Here is a 25,746-nt window from a genome sequence, read left to right on the forward strand (position 1 = left end):
CTAGAAGTCCTCTCACAGTGCCTCTTCAATCTGGACCTCTCGCTCTGTCATCCATCATCTATCCCCTTTTCTTCTCCTCTCCCAGTCTGGTGTCTATGTCTCTTTCTCTCTCTCTCTTTATCTGTTTCTTTTTTTTCTCTACACTAAATCAATGTGGACACAGATGTAATAAATCACTATATCATTTCAAAAAACGTACTGTCTTAAGTATGGTTTGGACCATTCACACAAACATAACGGAGACTTGATAAATTATAATATACATGGTGGAGAAAACCAGACCTCGATATCTTGGTTCAAGGATGCACAAAAAGTTCATTTTTGTGTGGTCATTTTGAAGATTTTGTTCCGCTTGCCAGTGGTGTTACATGGATGAGAAATTAAAGTATTCCCCTGAGGTAGCTCAATTAAAGCAGCAAAATAGGTGGATTCCTGTCGGGAGAATGTTTGGTTGGCTGATCCCAGAGTTTTTAAAGAAGATTGGACATGCTTCTGAAAGATAAGTGAATGGGGTTTTCACTCTTTCTGGGTTTTTACTTATATGAACTGATCAAGTTGTGTCAGCAGCATTTTTGACTTCTCGCTGTACCTATATACTTTTGTTTACCATTGCATTTTCAAATTTATTGTTGTGGACTGTTCTAACACAAGTCTTTAGATGGAAGAGTAAAGGAAGAGACAAGAAATATCTGTGTGCAATATTTATGTTATGTGGAGCTTTTTTACAGACCTGTGATGAGATGGGTTCTAAAAGATGTTTTGTGCATCCTTGGTGTGAATGGTCCCAACCATACTTAAGACAGTACATTTTTTCAAATGATATAGTGTCTTTTTTTTTTCTCTACCACCTCTCTCCAGCAGAACTTCTTGCTCTCATCCATACCCCCTTCCAGCACACATTTTCCTCTTAACCTCACCCCCCCCCTAAATCCAGCATACTTCTCTCTCTCTGAAACCACCCTCCCAGTTCCAGAAAACCTTTCCCTCTCACTCTCCCAGTTCCAGGAGCACCCCCCCCCCAGTTGTGAAGCACCGCTCCCTTCACTCCAACCCATCAACTTTCCCTTTTTATCCCCATCCTTATGATCTATCAACACTTGCTTGATCACTGCCTGCAACAACAGCACAGCAATTGAAATAGACAGCTTTGGGCCTTTTCTAGGCCACACCCTATCTCTGCAGATACAGGAAGTTGCAGAGCACAACATAGCAAAGGCCCCAAAGCTGCCTCTTGTAATCCTTGTGCTGCTGCTACCAGCAGTGATTGAAGACAGACTGTAGGGTCATGAAATGGTTAACTGTTGTTTAAAATATTGCTCTGGCCTACAAAGCTGAAAACAGTGTACAATCTACTGACCTCATCTGCCTAAAATGTATGTCCCTACCTTACCACATTGTAAGCTAAATAGATAAGAGTTTGAGCCATGATGTACCCTGCCCTTCTGTACATGTAACATTTAGACCTGTAAGATTTAGATAAGCAGAGAAATGAGCTAGTTTCCTATAGGACTATAAGTTGTATCCCTGAACCTATCATAAGTGCTGGCTTAGGACCAATAATAATTGTAGAAAGTTATAGAAGTAACAAATGAAAATTGTAGTTTTTGCATATATTAAGTTTGCATATGTTTAGTGAAAAGGGCATAAAAGTCCATGCATTTCCTGATTTTAACACTCTAGTACAGTGTTCTTCAACCTTTTTACACCTAAGGACCGGCGGTAAAAAAAAAATTATTTTGTGGACCGGCAAACTACTAGGACTGAAATTTAAAAACTCAGTTTCCTCCCCGTCTCCGCGAGCTCAGTCCTCGCAAACCATCTGATCTTATCCGCACAAGCCTCAGTTATGATTGTATACTGAATGTATTTTATTAAAGTATAAAAAGAAACAATATTCTGTACAATTGTCATTTTATAAATACAAATAATACAGAGCAAGGATCAATAAAACCCAGGTCTCCCCTCCCCTTCACATTTATCCCCTCTACTATCAAGAAAACCGAATAAGACAAATTATTACAGAATGCTACACAGAAATAACATGCTAACAGAATACCGCAGTCACACATAGCAGGAATAGGGTTAGGGGAGTGCAACTAGGGCAACTGCCCCCCTGGTCAGAGAGCCCTAAGCCACTGCCTGGACTTTGCAGTCCACAGTTATGTCTAACACCAGCTCTAGCAGGATATATATTTCAAATCTGATATATTCTAATCACAAAATAGAAATAAAATTATTTGTTTCTACCTTTTGTTGTCTCTGGTTTCTGCTTTCATCTTCTTTTCACTCTCTTCCTTCCAGCGTCTGCCCTCTCTGTCTCTTCAATCCAGCATCTGCCCCTTCCATTTACTGTCTGACCTCTCCCCCTTCTATATGGTATTTGTCTTCTTTCTATGCCCCCCACCCCTTTCCATCCAGCCTATGACCCTCTCTCCTTTTTACACGATTCATTCCATCTTCACTGCTCTCTTCATTTTTATCTCTCCTACACCAAATCTAGCATCTTTGTCCCTCTCAATTTCTCTGCTGAACCCCCTTCCCATCTCATTCCTGTCTCTCCCCTCCCCCTCCCCTAATCTCCCTGCAAGCTGTTTCCTTCCTTTTTTCTTCTCCCTTCCCTCCTCCCCCTGTCCAGCAGTAACTCTCATCCCTTTCCTTTCCCTCCTCCCCTCTCAGCAGCATCTCTCCTTCTCCCTCCCTCCAGGTCCAGTAGCAGCTGTCCCTTTTTCCCCCTTGCCCAGCAGCTTCCCAGACTCCTTTCCCTCCTCCCCTCCCAGCAGCATCTCTCCTTCTCCCTCTCCAGGTCCAGTAACAGCTGTCCCTTTTTTTTTCACCATGCCCAGCAGCTTTCTCCCCTCCCAGCAACTCTCCTTACTTGCCAGCGCTGCAATTCAGTAAGGCAGCCTCGGGTTCTTTGTTGGGTCGCACCGCCTCTGAGGAAAGCGGAAGTTGCATCATCAGAGGCGGCCCGACTCAGCAAAAGCTCTAAGGCTTCCTTCCTGAATTGCTGTGCTTGTAACAGATCTCATGCGTATTCATTTGGGAAATCCTGAAAACCCGATTGGATTCCGGTCTTCGAGACTGGAGTTGCCCATGTCTGCTCTAGAATGAGGATAAAGGCACAGGTCATAAACTCAAAGGTAATCTAAGGAAATATATATTTACTGAAAGATAAGTGGATGCATGGAATGGCCTCTCAATGAAGGTAGTGGAGACAGGACTGCATCTGAATTCAGGAAAATACTAAGAAGCACAGATCACTAAAGCAGAGGACAGGATTGTAGAGCTTAGCATTTGGAATGGATGGAAAGACTGGAGACACCATATTGTCTTTATCTGCTGTCATTTACTCTGTTTCTATATCAAGTGCACAATTTTATTAATAGTCAGTATGGCAAAACATTGCTTTATTTGCAGAAATGTTCTTTCAAATTTGCTTTCCTATGTCTTATACTAGAATGTCAGGTTTCATTTTATTAAAAATTATGTGAAACCTTGCAGAAAAATAAACATAATTATACTTTCAGATGGCTGTAAGCTGTATACATATGCACATAAACAGAAATGTTTCTCTGAAGCTATTAGTTCCTGTATAATTTGAGATGAGTTGCAGGTTCTCAGAAGGAAACAGTGTACTTTGAAAATATACTGTATAGTTTACAGCGGTCAAAACAGAGCAGGGTTGAAGAAATAGGCAGAGAATGTGTAGCCAGGGTTGTTTTATATGTCTTGGTTCCCTTTAATAGCATTAGGAGTTTAAACCATAAAGACCTAATCTGGAGAGTAGAAGTTCTTGCTCTCTGCTTTGATCTTCTTCCTCTTGGCTGTTTAAAGCTGACAGTTTGGTTGAATGGCATTCGCTGCTTTCATTTGTAAGACACAAGCTTCCTAGTGTTCCAGGGCTAGCAGCTACACCTGTACTGCAGGAATTTACATTGCATTGCTCCAGGATGGCATTGATTTGGGGTGGGTGAAATACAAACACAAACTAATTAAAAACTGCATAATGGAGCCCTACAGGAACAAGGCAGGAAAACAAATAAATACAACTGCAGCTGGCACAGCAATTGTACCTTTGCCCTCAAGCAACATTCTGCTTACATAAAATTATGAACCTTAAAAATCTCACAGAATTGTAGCTGATCATATTGGAAGCATGATAGAAGTTCTTATCTTTAATCAAAGAAATGATAGATACAGAAAAGAAATCCTGTCTTTTAACATACTCTTCAATTTTATTGACAAAGTTCCAGAGGTACACAGAAGATGCACACACACACACACAAACTTTATCTGTATATTTGTCTACATCAGATCATTTATCTCCATTACTTTCATTTTATGAAAATGAATTTATGAATATTAGAAAAGCTAATTAGACAGCAAGATGAAAATTAAAATATAATAGCCTTTGACAGTTATACTCCAACCTCAAGCCTGCATTTTTAAACCCACTGCCAACTTCATCTGATGATATTGCTGTTTTATATCTTATTTTAATTCTAAAAAACAGGGCCTGCTAAATACATTCTTTAGGAAAACATTCTGATTTTGCCTGTTATTCAACTATATTCTTTCTTCCACACATGTGCATCTCCAAAATCCTAACCCTCCACTGATAGTTACCTTACCAAACACCATTAGAGTTGAAGAATAAATAAATAAAATCTCTTCATTACTTTCTATCCAGATTTGTAATAAAGTGACTTTATTTTGTCTTTGTTTTCAGTTTTATTTTAGATGACTTTTTCTGGTTGCTTTTAACAAAAGAGTGTATTCACCTTAGGGGTTAGAACAGAAACCTCTAGAGAAACCTTTCCATTCCACTACAAAGAAGGAGAAGGTGCAAAAAAGCTAAGAAAGATATATGCATCCCATGTAATTGACAGAGCCGTCGGTGCGGCAAAGTTTATGCTGGAAAAAAAAGAAGGTGCTAAGTAATAATGATGGTTTAACAAGGCTCATAAATCAGGGCTTTTGAAGAGTGCATATGGGAGGCTGGAGGAACACGAGGCTGTCAAAGTGGCCAACAGAAGCTCCGAGTTGTGCAGGGTGGGAGTCGCGAGATGGTATCGGGCTCAGTTGCTATTAAGGTGGTGGCACTGACTCACCTCTGCCGCTTCCTCTCCTGCCCAGCTCATCCTCAGGCTGTCATTCTTTCTGTCTCTTCCCAGTTCCTCCATCGCGCCTGAGCCAGGTCTAGTCCTCGGCCCAGGCCTCAGCACAATTGCTTCCTTTGTTGGGCATGAGTTTTGTGTTTGTTTAGTATTTGGAAGGAAGACAGGCGAATAAGGAGAGAAGAATGGAGGCCCAAGAGAAAGAAACTAACTCACTCACGGGAGTGAAAGTGATCTTGAAAAAAAGAGTGACCGGGATATGAGAGAGGCATCTAAGGAAAAAAAAAATAAAATATATATATATATATATATTGTCATCCATAATATACTCCCAAGCTAAATCAAAAAATAACACACTTAATGAAAACTCAGTCAACTGATCCAAATAGGTGGCAGTAAATGCATAAATACAATCTAGGCAGCATATATTCAATGAATGAATTCAATTTTGCATGAAATTATCATCGAAATAGATATATTTGGTGCTTAAGCCAGTAGAATTGAGATTTGACAAACTGTTGTTCGCCAGCCGACGTTCTTAACCTTCGAGCATTCTCCACAGGAAAACAGAAATAAATTGAAAGGCGCAATAAACCAAACATTTAATTCATTACCACGCTAGAACAAGAAGTACACTGGAGAAGATATTGCAAGTTCGGGGTGTTTTTTTATTTTTATTAACCAGAAATCTATGAGCATCACACTGTAAATAAGAATTGTCTCCTCCTGGCACTTAGAAAGGTTAGTTTAGCAAATGATCCCTATGGGATGCGCAATACTGCTAAGTGTTAAGATGATCATTTTAAACAATACTTTTATGTATAAATCGCAATCATAAACCGTAGGGAAAGAAAATCGCTAAACTAACCAACTCCATTATGAAATCGTGCTGTAGTAAGTATTGCCTAGTCCTCTTTCAACATTTCTGTCATCTTTATTTCGAGATATTTTCAGCGGCTTATCACTGCCATCTCCAGCCCTGCACATTTCAGGCAGGTTTTATCACAATTGTCAGCTCCTCTTTGCTGATGTGTTCGAGCGATTACCATCGGTGCCCTCAGATATTTGATGCAGATTCCCAGCACTGCAGTATCCCCTCTTAGGACATCTGGAGCAGATCAAAATCACTGACTTCATTTCTTGTAGTCAGTGTTAAAGCTTCTCACATCCTCTCTCCAAACAGACCTTTTGCCCATTTCAGAGGGGTAAGCCTTTAGTTAAAATTCAGCCAAGCAGCGACCCCTATGCTTGGATTTGCATTTCTTATCGGACCCCCAATCGAAACCTATGTCTTATGAATAAAAAGAAAACCTCTTGGCAGGGGATGCATTGCCTTGAGAAACTGTAGGAATCATTGTCTTATGCAAATGTATTGTGAGCAGAGGCTTAGCACTCTGAAGTTTATCTGTTCAGTCATCTCTGAATTAAAGCAGCTTAGTCATTTAGATCAATTTATTTTAAACACAGAGCAGTTTATTTTAAACAATTACACGATGTGCAATCTCATTACACTTTATCTGCTATCCATTTCTCTTTTTGCTTTTTTTTTTTTTTTTACTGTATACACGGATCTCTTTTGAAAAAAAAAAAAAAGTTATTATCCTGGCCTCAGTCTGCATGTGTCCTCATAATGCATATATGACTGAAAACTCTGGTGTTTGAAGTGCTTAGCTGGGGAATTTTGCGACTGAAATTTTGGAGGGTAAAAGTGAAGAGGGCAAGCAGTCTGCTTAAAAACTGCTCCTACAAATACGAGGGGCCGCTGAAAAGTTCTCAGCCCAACCAAGAAGAGTAAGATGTGGAGCCATGAGACTTCCAAGCTATTCCACACTTTTCTTGACACTTTTCGTTTCGTTTCATATCATTGAAACGAAAGTGTCAAGAAAAGTGTGGAATAACTTGAAGTTTCATGGCTCCACATCATTTTCTTCTTGGTTGGGCTGAGAACTTTTCAGCGGCCTCTCGTACTTAATTTAGAAATTGGGTAAAAAAAAAAATAAAAGTTTCTTTCTGTACTTAAATAAAAATGGATAAATTAGTGTCGTTGCTATTTTGTAACAAGAATAGTTGAAGCCATTACTGTTTATCAGCTCATTTTTATTCTTAAAACTTCCATATTTTGAACACGTTGACTCTTTTTCTAAAATCTCCAGTTTTTAGGCTCAAGACTTTTGGACTGAGAATTTTCTGAAAGTTAAAAAAAAAAAAAAGGTATTTTATTTTGTTCTTTATCGCTTTGACTCTTCTATGGACAAATACATTTGGAAAGCTATACAGTAGTAATAAACTAAATTTCATGCTAAGAACGTTACAAAGTTAGTTATGATATTATCATCCAGAATAGCTTGCACAGAGGAAGAGGCTGGGAAGGAGGACTGCTCCACGATAAAACTGGCAATTTTGAACCAATAAGAAAGATTTTAGGAAACTGATTTATTCAACCTATCTGAAATTCCGAATTGTGACAAATTTAACAGATGAACATGTACAGCACCGTTTCATATCCTTTTATTTTTGCTGCATCCCTTTTTGAAGTTTTGGACTATTGGGTGGAGGGTGGCATCTTCTTAAACAGTAGGAAGCGCACCAGGTACAGGTGATTATGGTTGTAGGATTAATTGAGGAAGCATTAAGAATACAAGCATTTCACATGTCTTAAGCTGTAAAGGTTCTCATTCCAACAATATCTAAAACCTTAGGAAGATTTGAACAATCAATGGATTTATCCCACCTTTATTTACCTGCAACCTTGAAATGTGGCCCTATGCTTTGCAAAACAGTTGTGATTTTCTAGGATGGGTTATTCCGTCAATCTTCCAACTTTTTGGTCTTTGGTACTATTGCAGAGCACTGCAAGTGATGTTTTTATCGTTTGAAGCTGACCCAGGAGAAAAGAAGGATAGAGTACCCGTCCCCCGTCCCCCCATAATCCAGATTGAAACAGTAAGGTTTAATGCCAAAATAAAGCAAAACTATGATAATCGATAGGATTTTAGAAAAAGACTGAACAAAAATAAATCAACACTTCTGATCTTATTATCTTATTATCGTATTCCATTATTATCTTATTATCGTATTCCATTAAGTGTAGTAAATGTTTCTTTTATTTTAAGGTTAGACCATGTAATACAAGGGAACATACTATTTGCGGTAATATATTTTTGCTATGGCAATAACTTTAAAATAAGAGACATAAGGCAACATAAAAAGGAACACATTTAAAACTGTCCCCTTTATGATATAACTTTGTAATGACTCCTTTGCCCTTATTAAGAGAACAGAACCAATTGTATTTATGGCATATATGAGGTGCACAATGCCTTTGTGATGTTGACATAAATTTGTAAGGGAGGTTACCGGTGTTTCAAGTAATTAAATGTTCTTATTTGTAAATAAGGCATAACTTCGAATGCTTCTATGTATTTTCTATTTCAGGACAAATGCGGACCTGAAACAAATCCTGCAAGTGTTTAATAGTGTCCATAAATATAACTGTAAAAAGATTAAAGGGATCTGTAGCTGAAGCGAACATATGTCTGAAACTGGTCTTAGTACCAGTATTGACTAATGTTCATAAAAATCCCCTTTGTAAATAATTTAAATAAACCATGGCGTTTATCCTTTAAGCACTTGTTTTGGCTTCAGCCTTAAAGACATAGGGAGAGGGTGCTGAAAAATTCTCAGCCCAGCCCACCAACTTCCTAAATTCTGAGCGTTATTTTGCCACTGTAGCTGTAAAGAGTTATCTTATTTTTAAGTGCCAATTTGCAGAAACGAAATTCAATGTTTTGACATTGTTTCAGATCATTAATTGAACCATATCCTCACCATGGGCTTCGCAGTTGGGCTGAGAACTTTTCAGCACCCCCTCCGCCTTTATAAGAGGTTAGTGAAACTCAAGTTATACTCTAGAAAACAAGAGATTGGTGATTGCTGTATAAAATCAAGTAGAATGCTCTGGGACAAATCTCAGACATTTCATTTTATGTATTTGATGCTGTATACTTTTGATCTTCAGCACTGAGTATAAGCAACTGACTTCTAAGTTATAGATTACTTGCTTGGATATTGGAGTAATGCAACAGAAAAGAAAAGGTAACCAAGGTTCATTTACAACAAGAGCTCCTCCCCTATCCCCAAGTGGGTACAGCAGATAAAGTCTGTTTGAAAAAGATCTCTAAAATATGACAGTCAACAACTATATAGCACAGCAAGTTGCTGTCCTAAGCAATGAAAAGATTCCACTACCATGCCTCCCACATTCAAAAGGAAAATCAGAAACCCTCTTACCAAAAAAAAAAAAAAATAAGTAAATAAATAAAAAGGGAGACAAACATTTTAGTTAGCAACTTTTCCATGTCATTTAATATGTCTCTCATTTTATCACACTTTTAATCATTACAATGTTTGGACAGGCAATGCACCTAAATCATTTGAGGTTTTAAAACAACAACTAGTGTATTATTATTTTTATAAATAAATTGCAGTGGATTAGCACTCTCAGTTCTATAGTTACTGAATGCAAATGTTCCCTGATACTTTATAAAATGAATAATTGGGAAGTTTTCTTCAGAGAAGAAGGAACAAAAGTAAAGAAAAATAGACCGAATTCCTTTGCTGACTTTTTTTTCTCGTTTTACATTTCTACGTGGCATGCTGTTGTTGGAAGGCGCTTTGCTGGAATCTTTAGTTGCTCTAGAAAGGGAGTCAGTGCAAAAAGGTGGAAAACAGCATCACAGTTGTTTTTGTTAAAAAGGGACACACAAAAGTGTTGCAAACAGCAAACCCCCAATGTTGGACAGCTGTAAAATCGTGTAGACAGGTTGTTATACAGTAGTGGGGGCTTCTCTGTAAGGAACCCATTGCTAAACATTAAATACACAATCCAGCAAATGCAGGCAGAGAGGCAGAGAGAAAATTCCCAGCTTCCCTCCCTCCCTCCCTCCCTCACACAGGCACACAGAGACACTTGGGCTCAGTTACAGAGAAAAGCAGCCCAACCAATGCTCGCACCCTGGGCTTCCAAGGGGAGGAGCTTCAAGCTCAAGTGGATGCCAATCAAAACATCAACTTCAAATTGTATCTGAAAGATCAGCACAGGACCTAAGGGCAGACACATCAGTTGGAGCTCAATTGTTGATCAGATCACATCTAAGGGATTTAGGAGCACAGAAGACCCACGATTTGAGGAAAAGAAACCCTATTGAATCCACACACAACCTCCTTTCCCGTATCTTTTCTCTCTCGTTCTAGATTACCAATAGACCTTATTGGGGTTCAAAAAAAGAAAGAGAGAGTGAGAGATCTGGTCAAACTTGACTTTTTTTTTTTTTTTTTTAAGTTAGCATTAATACTTCGGTGGGTAGTTTAAGAGCAACATTTTGATTATTTGCCAGTTTGGGGGTTTCTTTCTCTTTTTCCCCCCCCCTCCCTCCTACCCCCCTCTGGTTGCTTTGCCGCTGCCGCGCTGGAGAGATGTCCTTCCCGCAGCTGGGTTACCCGCAGTACCTGAGCGCCGGCCAAGCGGTGTACAGCAGCGAGAGGCCCGGAGTGTTGGCTGCGGCCGCGGCAGCCGCGGCGGCGGCGGCAGCCTCGGGCTCGGGCCGGCCGGGGGGAAGCGAACTGGGAAGCGGCTCGGCGGCTGCCGTCACCTCGGTGCTGGGCATGTACGCCAGTCCCTACAACGCCCCCAACTACAGCGCCTTCCTGCCCTACGCCACCGACATCGCGCTCTTCTCGCAGATGGTAAGTCTCCAGCTTCTTTCGGCAGCCTCCGAGGGGACCCCCCCCGCCCCCCCCCTTTTCTTCTGGGCCTGTCTGGCAGCGAATCGAATCTGCCCCTGACACGAAGAAGAAAGAGAAAGAAAAGAGCCCCAGAAACCTAGACAAGGCCAGATGTTAACGTCTCTCTCGCTTGTCTTCCGATGAAGTTCAATTCAATCGCTTGCATGATGGGCCAAGGCGGAAGAATTACAAAAAAAAAAAGTAGAAGGGCATTCCTTACACCCCATATCCCTAAAATAAATAAATATAAATATGCAGAAAGAAGGGGGAGGGGGGGACAACATACTGAAATGCAAAAAAAAAACCCCACTGGTGTGAATGCCAACTTTTCCTGGGCAATTCCGATCCCTGCAGGACGAGATCTTCCGTTTTAAGAAAATGCAAAAGATCATAAATAGGGCTGGCTACTTCGATTTCGGCTGTTTTCAGTCTTCTTTTTGTCCCTCTGTCAGACCTCAAAACTTTTGAGTCTTTCAAAAACGAGGCGATGGTCTGAGGTTTTCCTTCTGCGCTGCCTGTAGCGAAAGTAGAATACAGTAGTTTCCTTGTTGTTAGCCTAGTTCCTCAGTTATTTCAATTCTGCTTCTTCATTTTCTTGCATTCGATGAACTCTCTGCTTTTCAGCACCTCAAAACTTTTCGGGTTTTTCTGTGAAACTTGAAAACCCTTTCAGTCTGTGGCAAGAAAATCAAGAATCTGAAAGCTCTCTGGTTTGTTTTCACATATACTCAGGAGATTTTTTTTGGTTGCAGGCAATAAATTAACTTCAAGCTGTGAGTTTGTTCTACTTTGACCTTTATATTTTACAGACATGTTGTATATGTCAGGTAAACAGGTCACTAACATTACCAGGTTCTGCATACTGTAATTATTGTATTGCGGTGATTTGTTTTTTCTTTGAGAATTTTAAATGCACTGCAGACTTTAACGGTAGAACAGGCCGCAGACACAACATATGTATAACTATATTTATAATACAGAAATAACTTTTTGTGGTGAAATGAGACTATATGGCTACCCAGATATAATTATTTTGATGCACCAAGAGACACACTTCTCCCATTTAAAGTTTAGTCATTTATTATTTTTAGTTGTAGTCAACTTAGATTCACATATTTCTAGAAATCAGTAACGATATATCAGGTGAACTGAAGCGTAGTTTTATTCCCGATAAGAGCAAATGATCACAATGCAAATTTGCTGGACATTAGATGGACCAAATTTGTTTTTTCTGCCGTCATCTACTGTGTTGCTATGTTTCTATGTAATTTTCAACAAAGATTATAAATCCCGTAGCATAATTTCATAATCATCAGAACATAGTGAACAAAGTATACAGGACAAATTTGTTCTAAAAATACTAAATCATTTAAAGACTAGATTTCCAACTTTAGGCGACAGTAAGTTACATATATACTGCAAATCTCAAATTGATTACAATTCTCATTATTGTTATTATTATTATTATTGTAGCATAACTTGTAGCTATTTACTGAAAAATATGTGACAGTGTTGTAAGTGAAAATGATGTTTAGCAAACTGAATTCTGTAATATATAAGCAGACTCGTAATATCCCCAGTGATGGTTTGTTGAGAAAGAATTTGAGCTTTTAACTTTCTTGGAACTTTTTTGTAGTATTTATTGATATTTATGTATTTTCACTGATATTGGAAAGTGAGTAACAAATCCTGATTATGACGGACTGATAATTTTGCAGTACTAATGAGGCCTAGTTATTTTTTGTATAAAGAAAAATGAAATGTTATTTACCAAAACATCTGATGAGATCCTGTTGTATTTTAGCACTGATGATAAAAAATACATTTCAATTGCTCATAAACTATCGCTATGTAAACGACTGTTAACAATTCATGTGCTCTTTTCAGATCACAATAAATCTCTCTCTCTCTCTGCTATTTTGTTCTATTTGAAGCAAACTGTTTTAATGTTCATGATCGCTCTAAGGTTGGAACTCATTGGGTTCTTTATTATCTTCCCCCCCTCCCCCTCATTAAAATAGAAAATATGGTCGGGTTAGCATATCACCCTGTAATCGTTGTGGGTTTTTCGGAACCCTTCTGTTTTTGTTTAAATCAACAAAATTAGGACTTTGAGAAACCTTGTAGAATGCAATATATCATGTACAACTGTGCATCATAGTTACTGGTGAATAGAAACAACACTGTATGAGAGCCTAGAGAACTGAAAAAAAACAAACAAACGTCTGCAATTAAATTATACATTTTAAATCTTTATTAGAGAACTCATTCTACATTTTCACCTGTTTCAGGGTTCTCAGTATGAACTGAAGGATAATCCTGGTGTCCATCCTGCTACTTTTGCTGCTCATACTGCTCCTGGATATTATCCTTACAGTCAGTTTCAGTATGGAGATCCAGGTCGGCCTAAGAATGCCACTAGAGAGAGCACCAGTACTTTGAAGGCCTGGCTAAATGAACACAGGAAGAACCCTTATCCAACCAAAGGTGAGAAGATCATGCTGGCCATCATCACCAAGATGACCCTGACCCAGGTATCCACCTGGTTTGCCAACGCTAGGAGGAGGCTCAAGAAAGAGAACAAAGTAACTTGGGGTTCAAGGAGCAAGGAGGACGACAACCTCTTTGGTAGTGACAATGAATGTGATCCTGAAAAGAATGAAGACGAGGAAGAAATTGATCTGGAAAGCATAGACATTGATAAAATCGATGAAAATGATGGGGAACAAAGTAATGAAGAAGAGGATGAAAAAATAGAGCGCATAAAAAGAAATGAAAAGGAAAGCTTGGAGAAGGAAAATGACTTATTATCGGGATCTGAAGGACATAAACCCAAAGATTCTTTCTCTCTGGTAAAAGATTCCCATGAGGGCAGTAAATCAAGAATTTTAAGCAATGGTGTGCAGATTGGTTTACAGATGCCAAATCACAACAAGCCCAAGATCTGGTCGTTGGCAGAAACAGCAACCAGTCCTGATGGAACAGTCCTGAAGTCTTCTCCTCCTCCATCCCAACTGAATCCACCTTCTCAGATGCAGCACCCAGCCTTCCTTCCTAGTCATGGACTTTACACGTGCCAGATTGGCAAGTTTCATAATTGGACAAATGGGACATTCTTTACTCAGAGTTCCCTCTTAAATGTGAGGTCCTTATTGGGAGTAAATCACCACCATGCAGCTCATCATTCCCCCCATCACCTTCAGGCCCAGCACCAATCTACATTAACAGCAACACTGGGAACACTCAGCAGCGAAAAACCCTCAGAGAAGACCAGCCCTAAGCCCACAGGTTAGCAAAACCCCTCACCCTACTGTAAGCACTGTTCAGCTGTTTAGAACTGAACTCCATTAATTAAGGACCAACTCCATTTTCTTACACACATCACTTTTTAAACAAAATACGTTAACCGTGTAATTTGACCTCAGATGAGAAATAATGTTTTAAAAACTAATTGCTAGATTTGTGTTGGATTATCAGTTATCTCTTCCCAAATAATTAAGATAATCTGCATGACTTTATTTGTGTATTTTTTTCAAGATTTCTTTCCTTTTCTTCTTTAGAAAGAGAAAATATATCAAGGCCTGACTCCCCGCCACAGCAGCTAAAATCACCTTTTCAGCCTGTTCATGACAAGTAAGTCCTTTCCTTCTCTCCCCAGGGGTTTTGTTAATATAGGAGAGAGCTATTGAATAATTATGATGATGATTCAGTGTTTTGGATAACTGTGATAGATGAAAGTTGTCTTAATAGCATGATTATCAAACCACTTTGATTCAAGTTTATATCTAAACACAAAATTCTAGAAAATCTTTAGAAAACAGGAGGCTGTATATACTCAAGTCTTAGAAAAGTATATTTTTTTTCTTTTTTTAAAATCTTGAATAACATTTATGTAAATCACAAAATGCCTAATTAAGTGATTTTTATTTTCCTACAGTGCTCTGTCTCAGCAAGAAGGGGCACCACGCATTTTAACCGCTCTTCCATCTGCCTGATTATTTACATGGTTCTCACCAAATTATTTTATAGACTTTTACAAAAGAACAAAAACTTGGAAATTTTTTTTTTTTTTTTGCAATAATGTGGTGCAAATCTATAAAACTGATCTCATAAATATGTAGACGGATCCCTTCTCCACTGAGCCATGTCAGATTGTGTTATTAACCATTTCTTGAATTATTTGGTACACATTTTCCATGTATTTGTGTTGTCCCCTTCTGTATATAGAGTGATTTCAAATCTGTAAATAGTGCGGCAACAAAACTTGTCTAAATCATATATATTTTTGTCTAATAAAATGAAATTATGAGTTATTCCTATACATGATTATATTTATTATTATTATTATTATTACCATAAGTGATTTAAACACATAATAATGATAATTATTATTATTATTATTATTTAACAACATCAGAAGACAAGGATCACAGTCTTAAAACTATATAAACATTGTTTTTTAGTCATAATAACTCAAAGTATAGTTGATAAAAACAACATCTTTAGATTATTTCTTTTTTAAGATAAAGGGATGACTACCTTGGATGACTCCATTTGAAGTGATTAAACTGGTGATATTTTTGACATTTATATAGGTGCAAATGCTTTATTTTGCTTCTTTCCACTCTATCGGCATTTACGGTGCTAGTTTTGAAAGTGGACGAGCAGGTTTTCTTTATTCTACGCCCTCACCCTTCCAGAGATAGGTAATTACAATTTCAAAACTAATTTAAACTCGCCTGAGTCGTCCAGACAATTGTTGATTCGGGAGTTGAAGTAGAAAGGAGGAGGGGATGGTGGAGCTTTGGAAATGGGATTGAAATAAAGCCTATTTATGTGAAACGTTTTACTTTAAAATAAACATGAAGGAAATGTAGGCAATAATGATAAAGAACGTGATAAGAAATGGTACGAAAAAAAGACTCCTTCCTTTCTCTCCCCTGAAATGATTTTGAATCTCTTGCAACTAAAAAAAATGCCTAGCGACAAGAAGCTAAAAGTTAGATGCTCTTTAGACCATTAATCTTCCAAGGACAATCCGTTAAAAAAGTGTAATATTTTCAGTGTTTCCTTCCTTTTTATTCCTAAATGAGAGCACGGAATGAGCATTGAGGTGCTAATAAGATACCAGATGGCTCATGATGGTTGAATATGGAAAGAAGCAGCTGGGAAAGTCATTAAGAAATAATGGCGGGGACGCCCTATCCAAACAAAACCAGCCCCCTAAACCAGCACTTGTCAGAAACAAAAAGATTTTCAAATAAAATATTAATATAATCCCCATCAAGGTTCAGAGTATCGATTTGGCAATTTCTACAAAGAAAAGGAAGCATTAGTTTTTAGGCTGGTTGGTTTTTTGTGTTTTTTTTTTTTTTGTTTGTTTTGCTGCCCTTTTTATGACAGACTTTTCTGCTAAATAAATATGTGTATGTGTGTGTGTGTGTGTGTGGGGGGGGGGGGGTCCTTATCGTAGGTGTTTTCATTTGTTTTCAGTAGTAAAGTATTATTTTAACTATTTTATTGGTTATCGGCCTGATTATGTTAATTGGAACTTAGTGCTAATTATTTCTACCTTTCTTACAGGAGGGATAGAGTTTAAATATAGTTAAATATCTAAACACATGGTAGAGTGGGTACAGAATTAACATGGTTTATGGATGATTAAAAAAAAAGTGAAGCTGTCAGTATATTTCTATAAATGGTAAAGTTTTTTAGAACGCAAATAAGGAAGGCCAGTAGGTAGGGTGACCAATCCCTGTATGACACATGCTGCACAGAAACTTCCAGAGACTTTCAACAACTGTCAAATTTGAGGAAAAGAAAGTTTATGCTTTTAAAAAACTAGAATAGGTTTGGCTGTGAGGTTAGGTAAATAAGATGTATCTAATTGAGTTGAAAGAAGCAACAATGAAATTGGGGTGAGTATGGAGACAGGGACTATATATATGTATGTGTGCGCGTGTGTGTGCCTCTGTGTGGAATAACGAAAAGTGTACTTGAATGCTTAAAAGCAATGAGTGCCTTGAGTGTTAGCGTGGCAGTCTCTGTTGCTGTTGTTGATCCAGCTGCAGAGGTTGGAGAAGAGACCTTTTGTGAAGTATTACAGCGCCCTCTATATCTATAATCCATTTTGGTTTCCATTCTGCCATTTCTTCTAAGGTTTCTTAAGACATGTTTCTCTTTAACTTTTTAGAAATGGTCAACGAACGTGCTGTAGTCATTTCTCCATAGAGCTAAACTACATATGTTTAATTATTCCTAAGTCTTCAATATGCATTGGAATTTATAGTTTCATTTTTTTTCCTGTTTTCCTTTGCTGTAAAGATACAGAGGGCTCCTTTTACGAAGCTGCGCTAGCGGTTTTAGCACGTGCTAGGTGCTAACACCACCGTTGAGCTGGCGTTAGCTTTAATGCGTAGCGCGGGGAGCAGCGCGTGCTAAAAACACTAGCGCACCTTAATAAAAGGAGCCCAGAATGTTTTGGTAAAAATATCAAAGCAATTTCTTTAAATTTGTATTCAGCTGTTTCATTTGCTAACGGATTGTAGCAATGCTTAGAGCCTTCCTCTGTGTTATTCTGCATTTTCATATTTTCTGACATGCTGAAGTCCTGTGTTGTTGTTTTTTTTATGTTGTTGTTGTTTTAGAGCTTTGTAGAGCTTTATTTTAGCCAGTAATCTGCAGGTTCTAAATTTAACCCTTTGCCTCTATCAGCTTGCAATATATTTCCAAACAATTGGAAAAGTATCCCTCTTTGGGAAAATGCAGTCATATACATATTTAAAAAAGAAAAATCAGGTGAATGCACATTGTCTTCTAAGAGTAAAGAACAGATTCTAGATAAATTGTTATTGTTGCTAGTAGTCATTATCTGAAAATAGCTTACTTGAGATTTTCTAAATGAACGCTTTCCTTTCCTTGAAAAACTGGTAAAGTGCCTACATAAATCTGAATTGTAAATTTTATGTACACATAATATGGATAAACATATTTTGTTGTTCAATATGTCAAATCTACTGTATATTCCCATCTACTAGGTTTCTTCCAGTTAGGTTTTGTATGTTTTTAGAAAGTAACCTGGCTAGCTTTGTGGTTGTAATTTTTTATTATTAGAATGCAAACCGAAAGATGGGCTTCTTACCTTGATTTTGCGGTGCAGCAAATCTTTTAAAATAAAAAAAAAAATGCATAAATAAATATGTCCTAAATTATACCATGACATATTTGTTGAAATAGCAGGTATATGGTATTTCCTTCTTGAGCTAAGATTCAGCTAATTTCATGTTATAATGATGGCCCCAAGAGAAGAAATTTGAAAGTTACCAATTGAATAGCACATACCTTAATTCAATCATTGCATATTAGAAGCAATTTTATATTACAATATATTTTATACATATTCGTTATATACATTGCATATTATCCAAGGGTCTAAATAAATTATAATTTCTCCAGTTCTCTGACATTCATGCCTGCTTTTATTGTGGCACCCATCCACAGTGAAAGAGGTGCTGATATATTTACTAAAAGCACCTATAGTTTTTTGTACACATTTTATAGGACAATAAATGAGTGTACATATCTATTTTTATGGATCCTCCTTCAAACCAGAGGTAACCGTTTTGGATGTGCCTCCTCTACCCTTCCCCCCTCCATGCATGTTTCTGAAGGAGCATTGTAATACGTAATTTTTAAACGCTAGAATACATTTCTGATTACAACATTTCAGCTGGTGTTTACATAGTCACATTAGCAAAATAGTTTCTTGTATATTTAATTTACAGACACCGGTACAAACTGTGCTGCAATCTATAAAATGTTCTGAGCTCTTCCAGACTAAATATCCATGCAGGACAGTAAACAAAACAAGCAACATAAAGCATCTGCTGTAAGGATATACATCAGAAAACAATCCTTATATTTTCCAAATAAAACCTAATTTTTTTGCCTGCTGATTTTCTTTAGTTAATAGGATTTTTTCTTGTATTTGTTCTAAATGTAAAACAAAATTCTACTAATGCTAAAACAAACTTTTCCGCGTACTTGAAATATATATATTCGTGAACAGCAGGACTGAATTAATTTCACATATTTAGTTCTCTGAATTAAGCTCCATTTGATATTTTTATTTTTGAATGTTCAATTATTATTTTACATCTATATTAATTAGCTTATTATAAAAAGGAAGTTAAACCAAAACCTACTTTAATTTTCTGTTAGGGAAAGGGGAAAACAGGTCTCATCCAAGCTTTTGCTATTTGGGAAATGTTCATTCCTGGCTTGCTCATAAGCATCAATCAGTTTATTCAATAGCACAATTATCTCTTTAGCTGTATGACACAAATTCATATTCATATCTCTTTTAGTGACAACACTGATGAATATAATGTGCACCATGACTTGTGTGTGTGTGTCTGAGAGAGAGAGAGAGAGATTCACTTTCTCTTTTTATTGCAGGACAGTTTACACCTTAACAGACCTTATTAAAGTAGCCCATAGTCAGTTATTTAGCATAACAGCCCCTCATTACCACAGCCAGGCCCAGCTAAGAAACAAAAGAGGAAGGACTGGTATCTGGTGTGCAGGTCAAATAAGTTCTTAACCATACAACTGGAAATTATATTTACAGTATTCAGTAAAACAGAAATGTAATTTAGTATATAGATCAAGTGGTTAAATAGGCCAGGAAAAAGAGTGAAGATTAATTCATACCTTTTCTGCAGATTCCAGCAGTATTTTATTTTTCTGCTGAAGGAATACAAAAGAAAACAAATGTGTACCAGATCAGAGAAACTCGGATGGCAGGAGGGATGCCCAATACCTCCTGCCGCCACTCCCAAACACCCACCCGACACTGTCTGTGGCAGGAGATATTCCCGATCCTTCCCGCAGCCACCCCGAACACCCACCTGACACTATCTATGGTAGGAGAGATGCCCAATCCCTCCTGCTGCCACCCCGAACCACCATTCGAAGTCCCCTGGCAGGCGGGATATCCACTCCCTCCTGCCAGAACCCTCAAAACATCCCCCCCACACATACACACACCTGTGATAGACAGGAGGGAAGGAAGAATGCCACTCCCTCCTGCCAGCAGGCCCCCCCAACCCATGACATCATCCACCCCAAACCTGAACCCCCCACCTTGGCACCCCAAAACCCATCTCAACACCCCCCCAGTACCTTCTATAGGTTTTCCGGCTGGAGGAATGCCTCTTCACAATGGCGGGTCTTTCCCTTAGTGCATTCTGGTATGCACCGGGGAGGGGCCTAAGGCCCTGATTGACCCAGGCATCTGGGCCAACCAGAGTCTTAGGTCACTCCTATGGAATGCACCAGGAAGGGGAAGGACTGCCATTGTGATGAGGTGGGCCTGTTGGCCAGAGGGTGTAGGCATCCCTCCAGGCAGCTGAACTACAGAAGGTACTGTGGGGGAGTCAGGTGGGATTTGGGGTACCAAGGTGGGGAGTTTGGGTCTTGAGGGGTGGTGTAATGGGTTTGGGGGGTCTTTTGGCAGGAAGAAGTGGGCATCCCTCCTGAATATCACAGGTGGGGTTTTTTGGAGGTTCAGGCAGGAGGAAGTGGGCATCCCTCCTGTCAAGGGACTTCAAGGGGGGTTCGGGGATGGCAGTGGGAGGGATTGGGCCTCCCTCCTGCCATGGACAGTGTTGGAGGGGGGAGGTTTGAGGTGGTGACAGGAGGGAATGAGCATCCATTCTGCCAGCCAACTTACGGTGGGGTTCAGGAGTTCCCTGCTGTGACCATTCAGCTGATCATGGCAGGGAAATTTTCTTGTGGCAATCAGCTTAGCAGCCAATCGTGGCCCTATGGAGATACCTAGGGCTGAAACCATGCCCACGCCCAGCCTTGGGTGAACTTAAATGTCCCTAGGCACCTCCCTGCACCCACGACAGCCGCCTATAGTGTAGGTGGCCTGCCTTGCGGGTTTTTTTTAGAAAACGTGTATCCCGAATGGCTGGTTTGCCAGCAGTAGGATGCCTACCACTGCCTACAATCAGGACGCTGTTTTTAGAATTTGCTCCAAAATGTTATTTAGTAGTGCTATTCATATTTTAGAGATGCTTAAATCGTTATTCAGCCATCTATATTGCAGGCAAGTCTAAATCCAGATTTTAGGACGACAAGATATATATGTCTGAAAACTCAAACATATGCATACAACAAAGGGATGTGGTCTGAGCAAGTTTTGGTCAGGACTAGGGTGGTGTGAAAGTTTGTCCATGCATTTTCCATTTCAGAAGGGGAATGCACATTTATGTCTGCTGACATGAATATCAGTATTTACACCTGCTCCTGGGAATGTGTACATTTTAGAAAGTTTCTTGTTTAGCATATCACTCCATTAGAGGGAATAAAGCTGATCACCCCCCAATGTTTTTTGTTCTTCCTTCCACCTTCCAAAAGCAATACTGGCAAGAGATATTGGACTTTGTGACAATGCTGGAAAAATACACATGTATGTTTCTAAAATGGTTGAAATAAACATGTATGTCCTGGCAGATACATGCTTATGTTGACATGTTCATCCCACTGATATTTTGTGTTTCTTAAATGAATGCTTCCATGGCACAAAACTGACTCATACATCCATTCCTGTGTGTATTTTAGAACAGATTCTAAGGCTGCAGATCCTGTTACAAAATATAATTAGAACTTGAGATGTCCTGATCTGAGTTCCAATTTGTACATCTAGTCTAAAATGCCACACTAGTGCTAAAAGTGTCTCCATGTCTTTCCCTTGGTATTTGTGAAGGCAGTCTCATGAAGGTGAATTTGAAAACTGAATATTTGCAAGTTGCTTTCTTTACCCCTGCCTTCCCTTCCTCCCTAACATATTCACAGGCTGTTTGTTTTCCCTGTAGGAGATTATAAGTGTACTAGTCGTTAAGCCCGTTACATTAACGGGTGCTAGAATATATGTCTGTCTGTCTTTTTCTTTCTGTCTCTCTCCCCTCCATTTCCCTGTGTAGCGCTGTCTCTGCTTTCTTCCTCATTCTGCACTCTCCAGCTGTAACATTACTGCCTCGCTTTTTCTCCCTGCAAGCATCTCTGCTCTTTATCATTCCCAGTCTCTTTGCTCTTTTTCTCTTCTTGCAGGGGTCTCTGCTCTCCTTTATCTATATGCTCCTGATTCCTGCAAACCTCTACGTTCTCCTGTTTTCTCTGTATGCTCCTGATCCTGTGTTTCCCTGTAGGTGTCTCTTCCTTTTTTTTTTTTAATTTTTATTCCTTCTTCAGTCTCAGTTCTTCTTTATCTGAACATTCCCTTCCTCAGTCTCTCCAACTGCAGCTCTCTTGCCCTCTAAGCCCCTGCTATGCATGTCACTCCTGATCCCCTTTCACTGACCCTTGTGACTGCATCATTTTTATTATGCCAGCTGGGTTTCCATAGGTACAAAAAATCTCCCCCACCCGCAAAAAAGATGTTAACAGAATAGGAGGGAAGAGACAACTGGAACTAACCCCTTAATAAGTGAGTAAATGAAGTCCAATGTTATAGTGAAGGAAAGCCCTCAGTCACACAGCTAACCTGGGGAAAAGTAAGAAAACCCCAAGGGTACAGCTGTTTTCTTACTTTTCCCCAGGTTAACTGTGTGACTGAGGGCTTTCCTTCACTATAACATTGGACTTCATTTAATCACTTATTAAGACGGTTAGTTCCAGTTGTCTCTTCCCTCCTATTCTGTTAACATCTTTTTTTGGGGTGGGGGAGATTTTTTGTACCTTTTGAGATTTTTTTCTCCTCCAGTCTAAGGGTTCTACTTGACTCGAGCGGGGTTTCCATGGAAACCCTGCTCGCTAATGCCCCGAACTTGTGCTTACTGTGATTGTGGTCTCCTTGCTCCGCCTTTTCGTTATCAACTGGGAGCCTGGATTCTGAGGTGAGAAGCAAGAGGAATTGTTGATTACTCTTAATTTCTGCCATGTTTTGTGCTCCCTTTGACGATGGCCCTATTGTTACTGTGTGCATCTTCGGGGTGGTGGGGGCGGTGACCGCCCGCGATCCCTCTCGACTTGCAGAGGTGGTGAGGGCGCTGATCGGCCGCGCATGCACACTCTCAAGCCTCTCTGAAGGCCGGCTCCCACGAAAATCCAAAGCCGCGGTGGCAGTCTCTCTCAAGAGGCGCACCAGCGTCGGAAGCCTTGTCTCCGACGCTGGTGCAGCTCCCGAGAAAAGACGCCGCCGCAGCCCCAAACAGAAAAACAACATCTCCATGGGAGCCAGCGCTTCGGCGAGTGGTAGGTGCTGGAAAGTAAGACTGGGGACTCGCGCATGCGCACTCATGCGGCCACGGAACTACTGATCATGGAAGCACGCAAATAGGAGTGCGCATGCGCGAGTTAGCCTTTTATTATATAGGATGTGCCTTTGCAGCCTTACACTTTTTGTCATTCTAAGGAGGGTTAATTCCACCCAACTATTTTACCTCCAGTGGGAGGGGTCTTATTCAACCTGGTCCAATCTGAGCCTCATGCCCTTCCCTGGTGCATCACAAAATGCACTGGGGAGGGGAAGGCCCATTTTAAATGATGCAGGCAGGCCGGCTGGGAGGAGGGAGTCCACCCTCTGTGCATCTATATGGAGATAAGGGGGAGGGGGATCTGAGATGGGGGAGGGGTGTTCTATGGCAGGGGAGGTCACTTGCCAGAGGGGAAAGTTGGCATCTTTCCTGCTGCAGGAGGTGCACACAGCTGAGCGGCGGCAGGTGTTTCGTAGTAGCGGGGAGAGTAGGCATCTCTCCTGCTGCAGGGGGTGCAAGTGGCTGAGCAGTAGCAAGGGGAGAGTGGGAATCTCTCCCACTGTGGGGGGTGTACGCGGCTGAACTGTGGCAGATGTTTCTTGGCAGCTGGGAGAGTGGGTATCTCTCCCGTTGTATTGTTGGGGGTTTTTAAACTCATTTTTTCTGCGCATGTGCCCATCGCTATCACCAGCAATGGGCACATGCAAATTTAGCGAATCTTCTCTGCTGTCCACCGACCTCATTTGCATGCGTGATTTTTTTGAGAATGGCTCGCTTTTTTCAATTTGCTATCAAAACAGCTGCGTTAGCAGATCTTCACTTTTTAATGCGTTTTTTTGAGAATCCTGGCTTACATGGCTTAGAAAATTTTCCTCTAATTGAATAATCAGAACTAAGCAAATACTCCTAGCACATTTATAATATTATAAATGTGCAACCAGGAAGTGACATGAAGTGACAGAAGGAGAAGTGAGGCTGGGTAGGGTTACCAGATTTTCCATAACGAAAATCCGGACCCATGACTACATCCCCCCTGTCCCACCCTGTTCCACTCAAGTCACGCCCTGTTCCACCCCAAGCCCCACCCCCTCAACCTGTTCGCTTGTCGGGAGGGCATCTGCGCATACACTTGTGTGAAGCGATGACATCACACGCATGTGCACATGCGCGTGATGTCACTGCATTGCATCTGCACATGCGCAGATGCCATCCCGACTTTGCTGCTAGCTGAAAAGCTTTTCAAAACACGGAAAAGTGCCGGGTTTTGAAAAGCCCTCCGGACCCCGGGACACGTCCTCGAAAAGGAGGACATATCTGGGGAAATCAAGATGTCTTGTAACCCTAAAGATGGGTGGTCAGAAGAGTCAGTTATTGCTCTACTCCCCCATCTACCTCCTCCTGGCAGCTGTAATTTTAAATCTTTGGTCAGCCGTTGCGAAGCGTTAATGAGCCCGGAACCCTTCATTCTGTAGTGTCCCACCTACATGGGAACAGGAAGTCACTGCAGAATGAAAACGTCCAGGGCAGCATTGCTTAACAATGTGCGGCTGCTGTCCAAAGATTTAAAATTACAGCAACTAGGGAAGGTAGGTGGTGGAGACAGGAGCTGGAGGGAAAAGTCATGTCACAGGATCCTGCTGGGGCTAGGGTAGAGCTTTTGCCTCCCCCCCAAACACAAAAGCATTCTGCTGCAAATGCTGACATACCCACCAGGATGGGACAGTTTGCCCCCCACCCCCTTAACTATACCACTGTTTGATTTTAGTTATGATGCCAAAACTGGTCCAAAATCCTTTTTCTGCTCAATTTCAGTTTTGGCCAAAAGGATATCACCATGGTTTTGGTTTCGGCCCAAACTGTGCGTTTTCGGTGGAAACTGAAAATTTGTGCTTTGTCCTGTTTGCCTCCCCCTCCCCTCCAAACAGAAGTTGTTTTTACCCCCTGCACACATGTAGTTGCCCTCCTTGGGCCTATCATACAAGGGGCCGCTGAAAAGTTCTCAATCCAACCAAAAAGAGAATGATGCGGAGCTTTGAAACTTATAAGTTATTCCACACTTTTCATTTCAATACAAAAGCACATTGAATGCCAAAAATTCAGAGACAAGAACTGCAGTCTGACAGTATTTTAATAGAAATGGCCATGTAAACATCCATGCAGAGTAAAGGACCAGCCTAGTGGTCAGTGCAGTGGACTGTAAACCAGGGCATCCAGATATCCAGATTTATATTCCCCTACAGCTCTTTTTTTTCTTTTTAAATTCTTTATTCATTTTATAACTTACATCAAGTACAATATTGATATTAACATTGTAACATATATAATTCACTTGAGCTCTTTTATTTTAAATGCTGAGGTCTCCAGGAACAGGGGAAATACTTGACTTCAGATTTGCAGGCGTTATAAATATTTAGGTATACATCAGATTCTGGAGGACTCACAATTACAGAGTGATGCAGGAACAAAGATTTATCTCTGACCCCTCACCATCCCCACATTTTCATCCCCATCCCTCACTGTCCCTGCAGTGAAGTGCATTTTTCATCTCTATCCCCACATTTTTAATCCCTGTCCCCTCACCG

At 40.1% G+C, this 25,746-nt stretch overlaps 1 protein-coding gene across 1 annotated transcript; it reads left to right on the top strand.

The window, feature by feature from the left end:
- The first annotated feature begins 10,220 nt into the window (after positions 1–10,220).
- Positions 10,221–15,220, top strand: IRX1 (iroquois homeobox 1). The gene is made up of 4 exons (XM_033929786.1): positions 10,221–10,862; positions 13,193–14,189; positions 14,462–14,534; positions 14,839–15,220. The coding sequence occupies exons 1-4, from the start codon at positions 10,593–10,595 to the stop codon at positions 14,894–14,896; spliced, it is 1,398 nt and encodes a 465-aa protein (XP_033785677.1). The 5' UTR covers positions 10,221–10,592; the 3' UTR covers positions 14,897–15,220.
- The last annotated feature ends 10,526 nt before the right edge of the window (positions 15,221–25,746 follow it).

This window comes from Geotrypetes seraphini, chromosome 2, assembly GCF_902459505.1.
Source record: "Geotrypetes seraphini chromosome 2, aGeoSer1.1, whole genome shotgun sequence".
Classification (NCBI taxonomy): domain Eukaryota; kingdom Metazoa; phylum Chordata; class Amphibia; order Gymnophiona; family Dermophiidae; genus Geotrypetes; species Geotrypetes seraphini.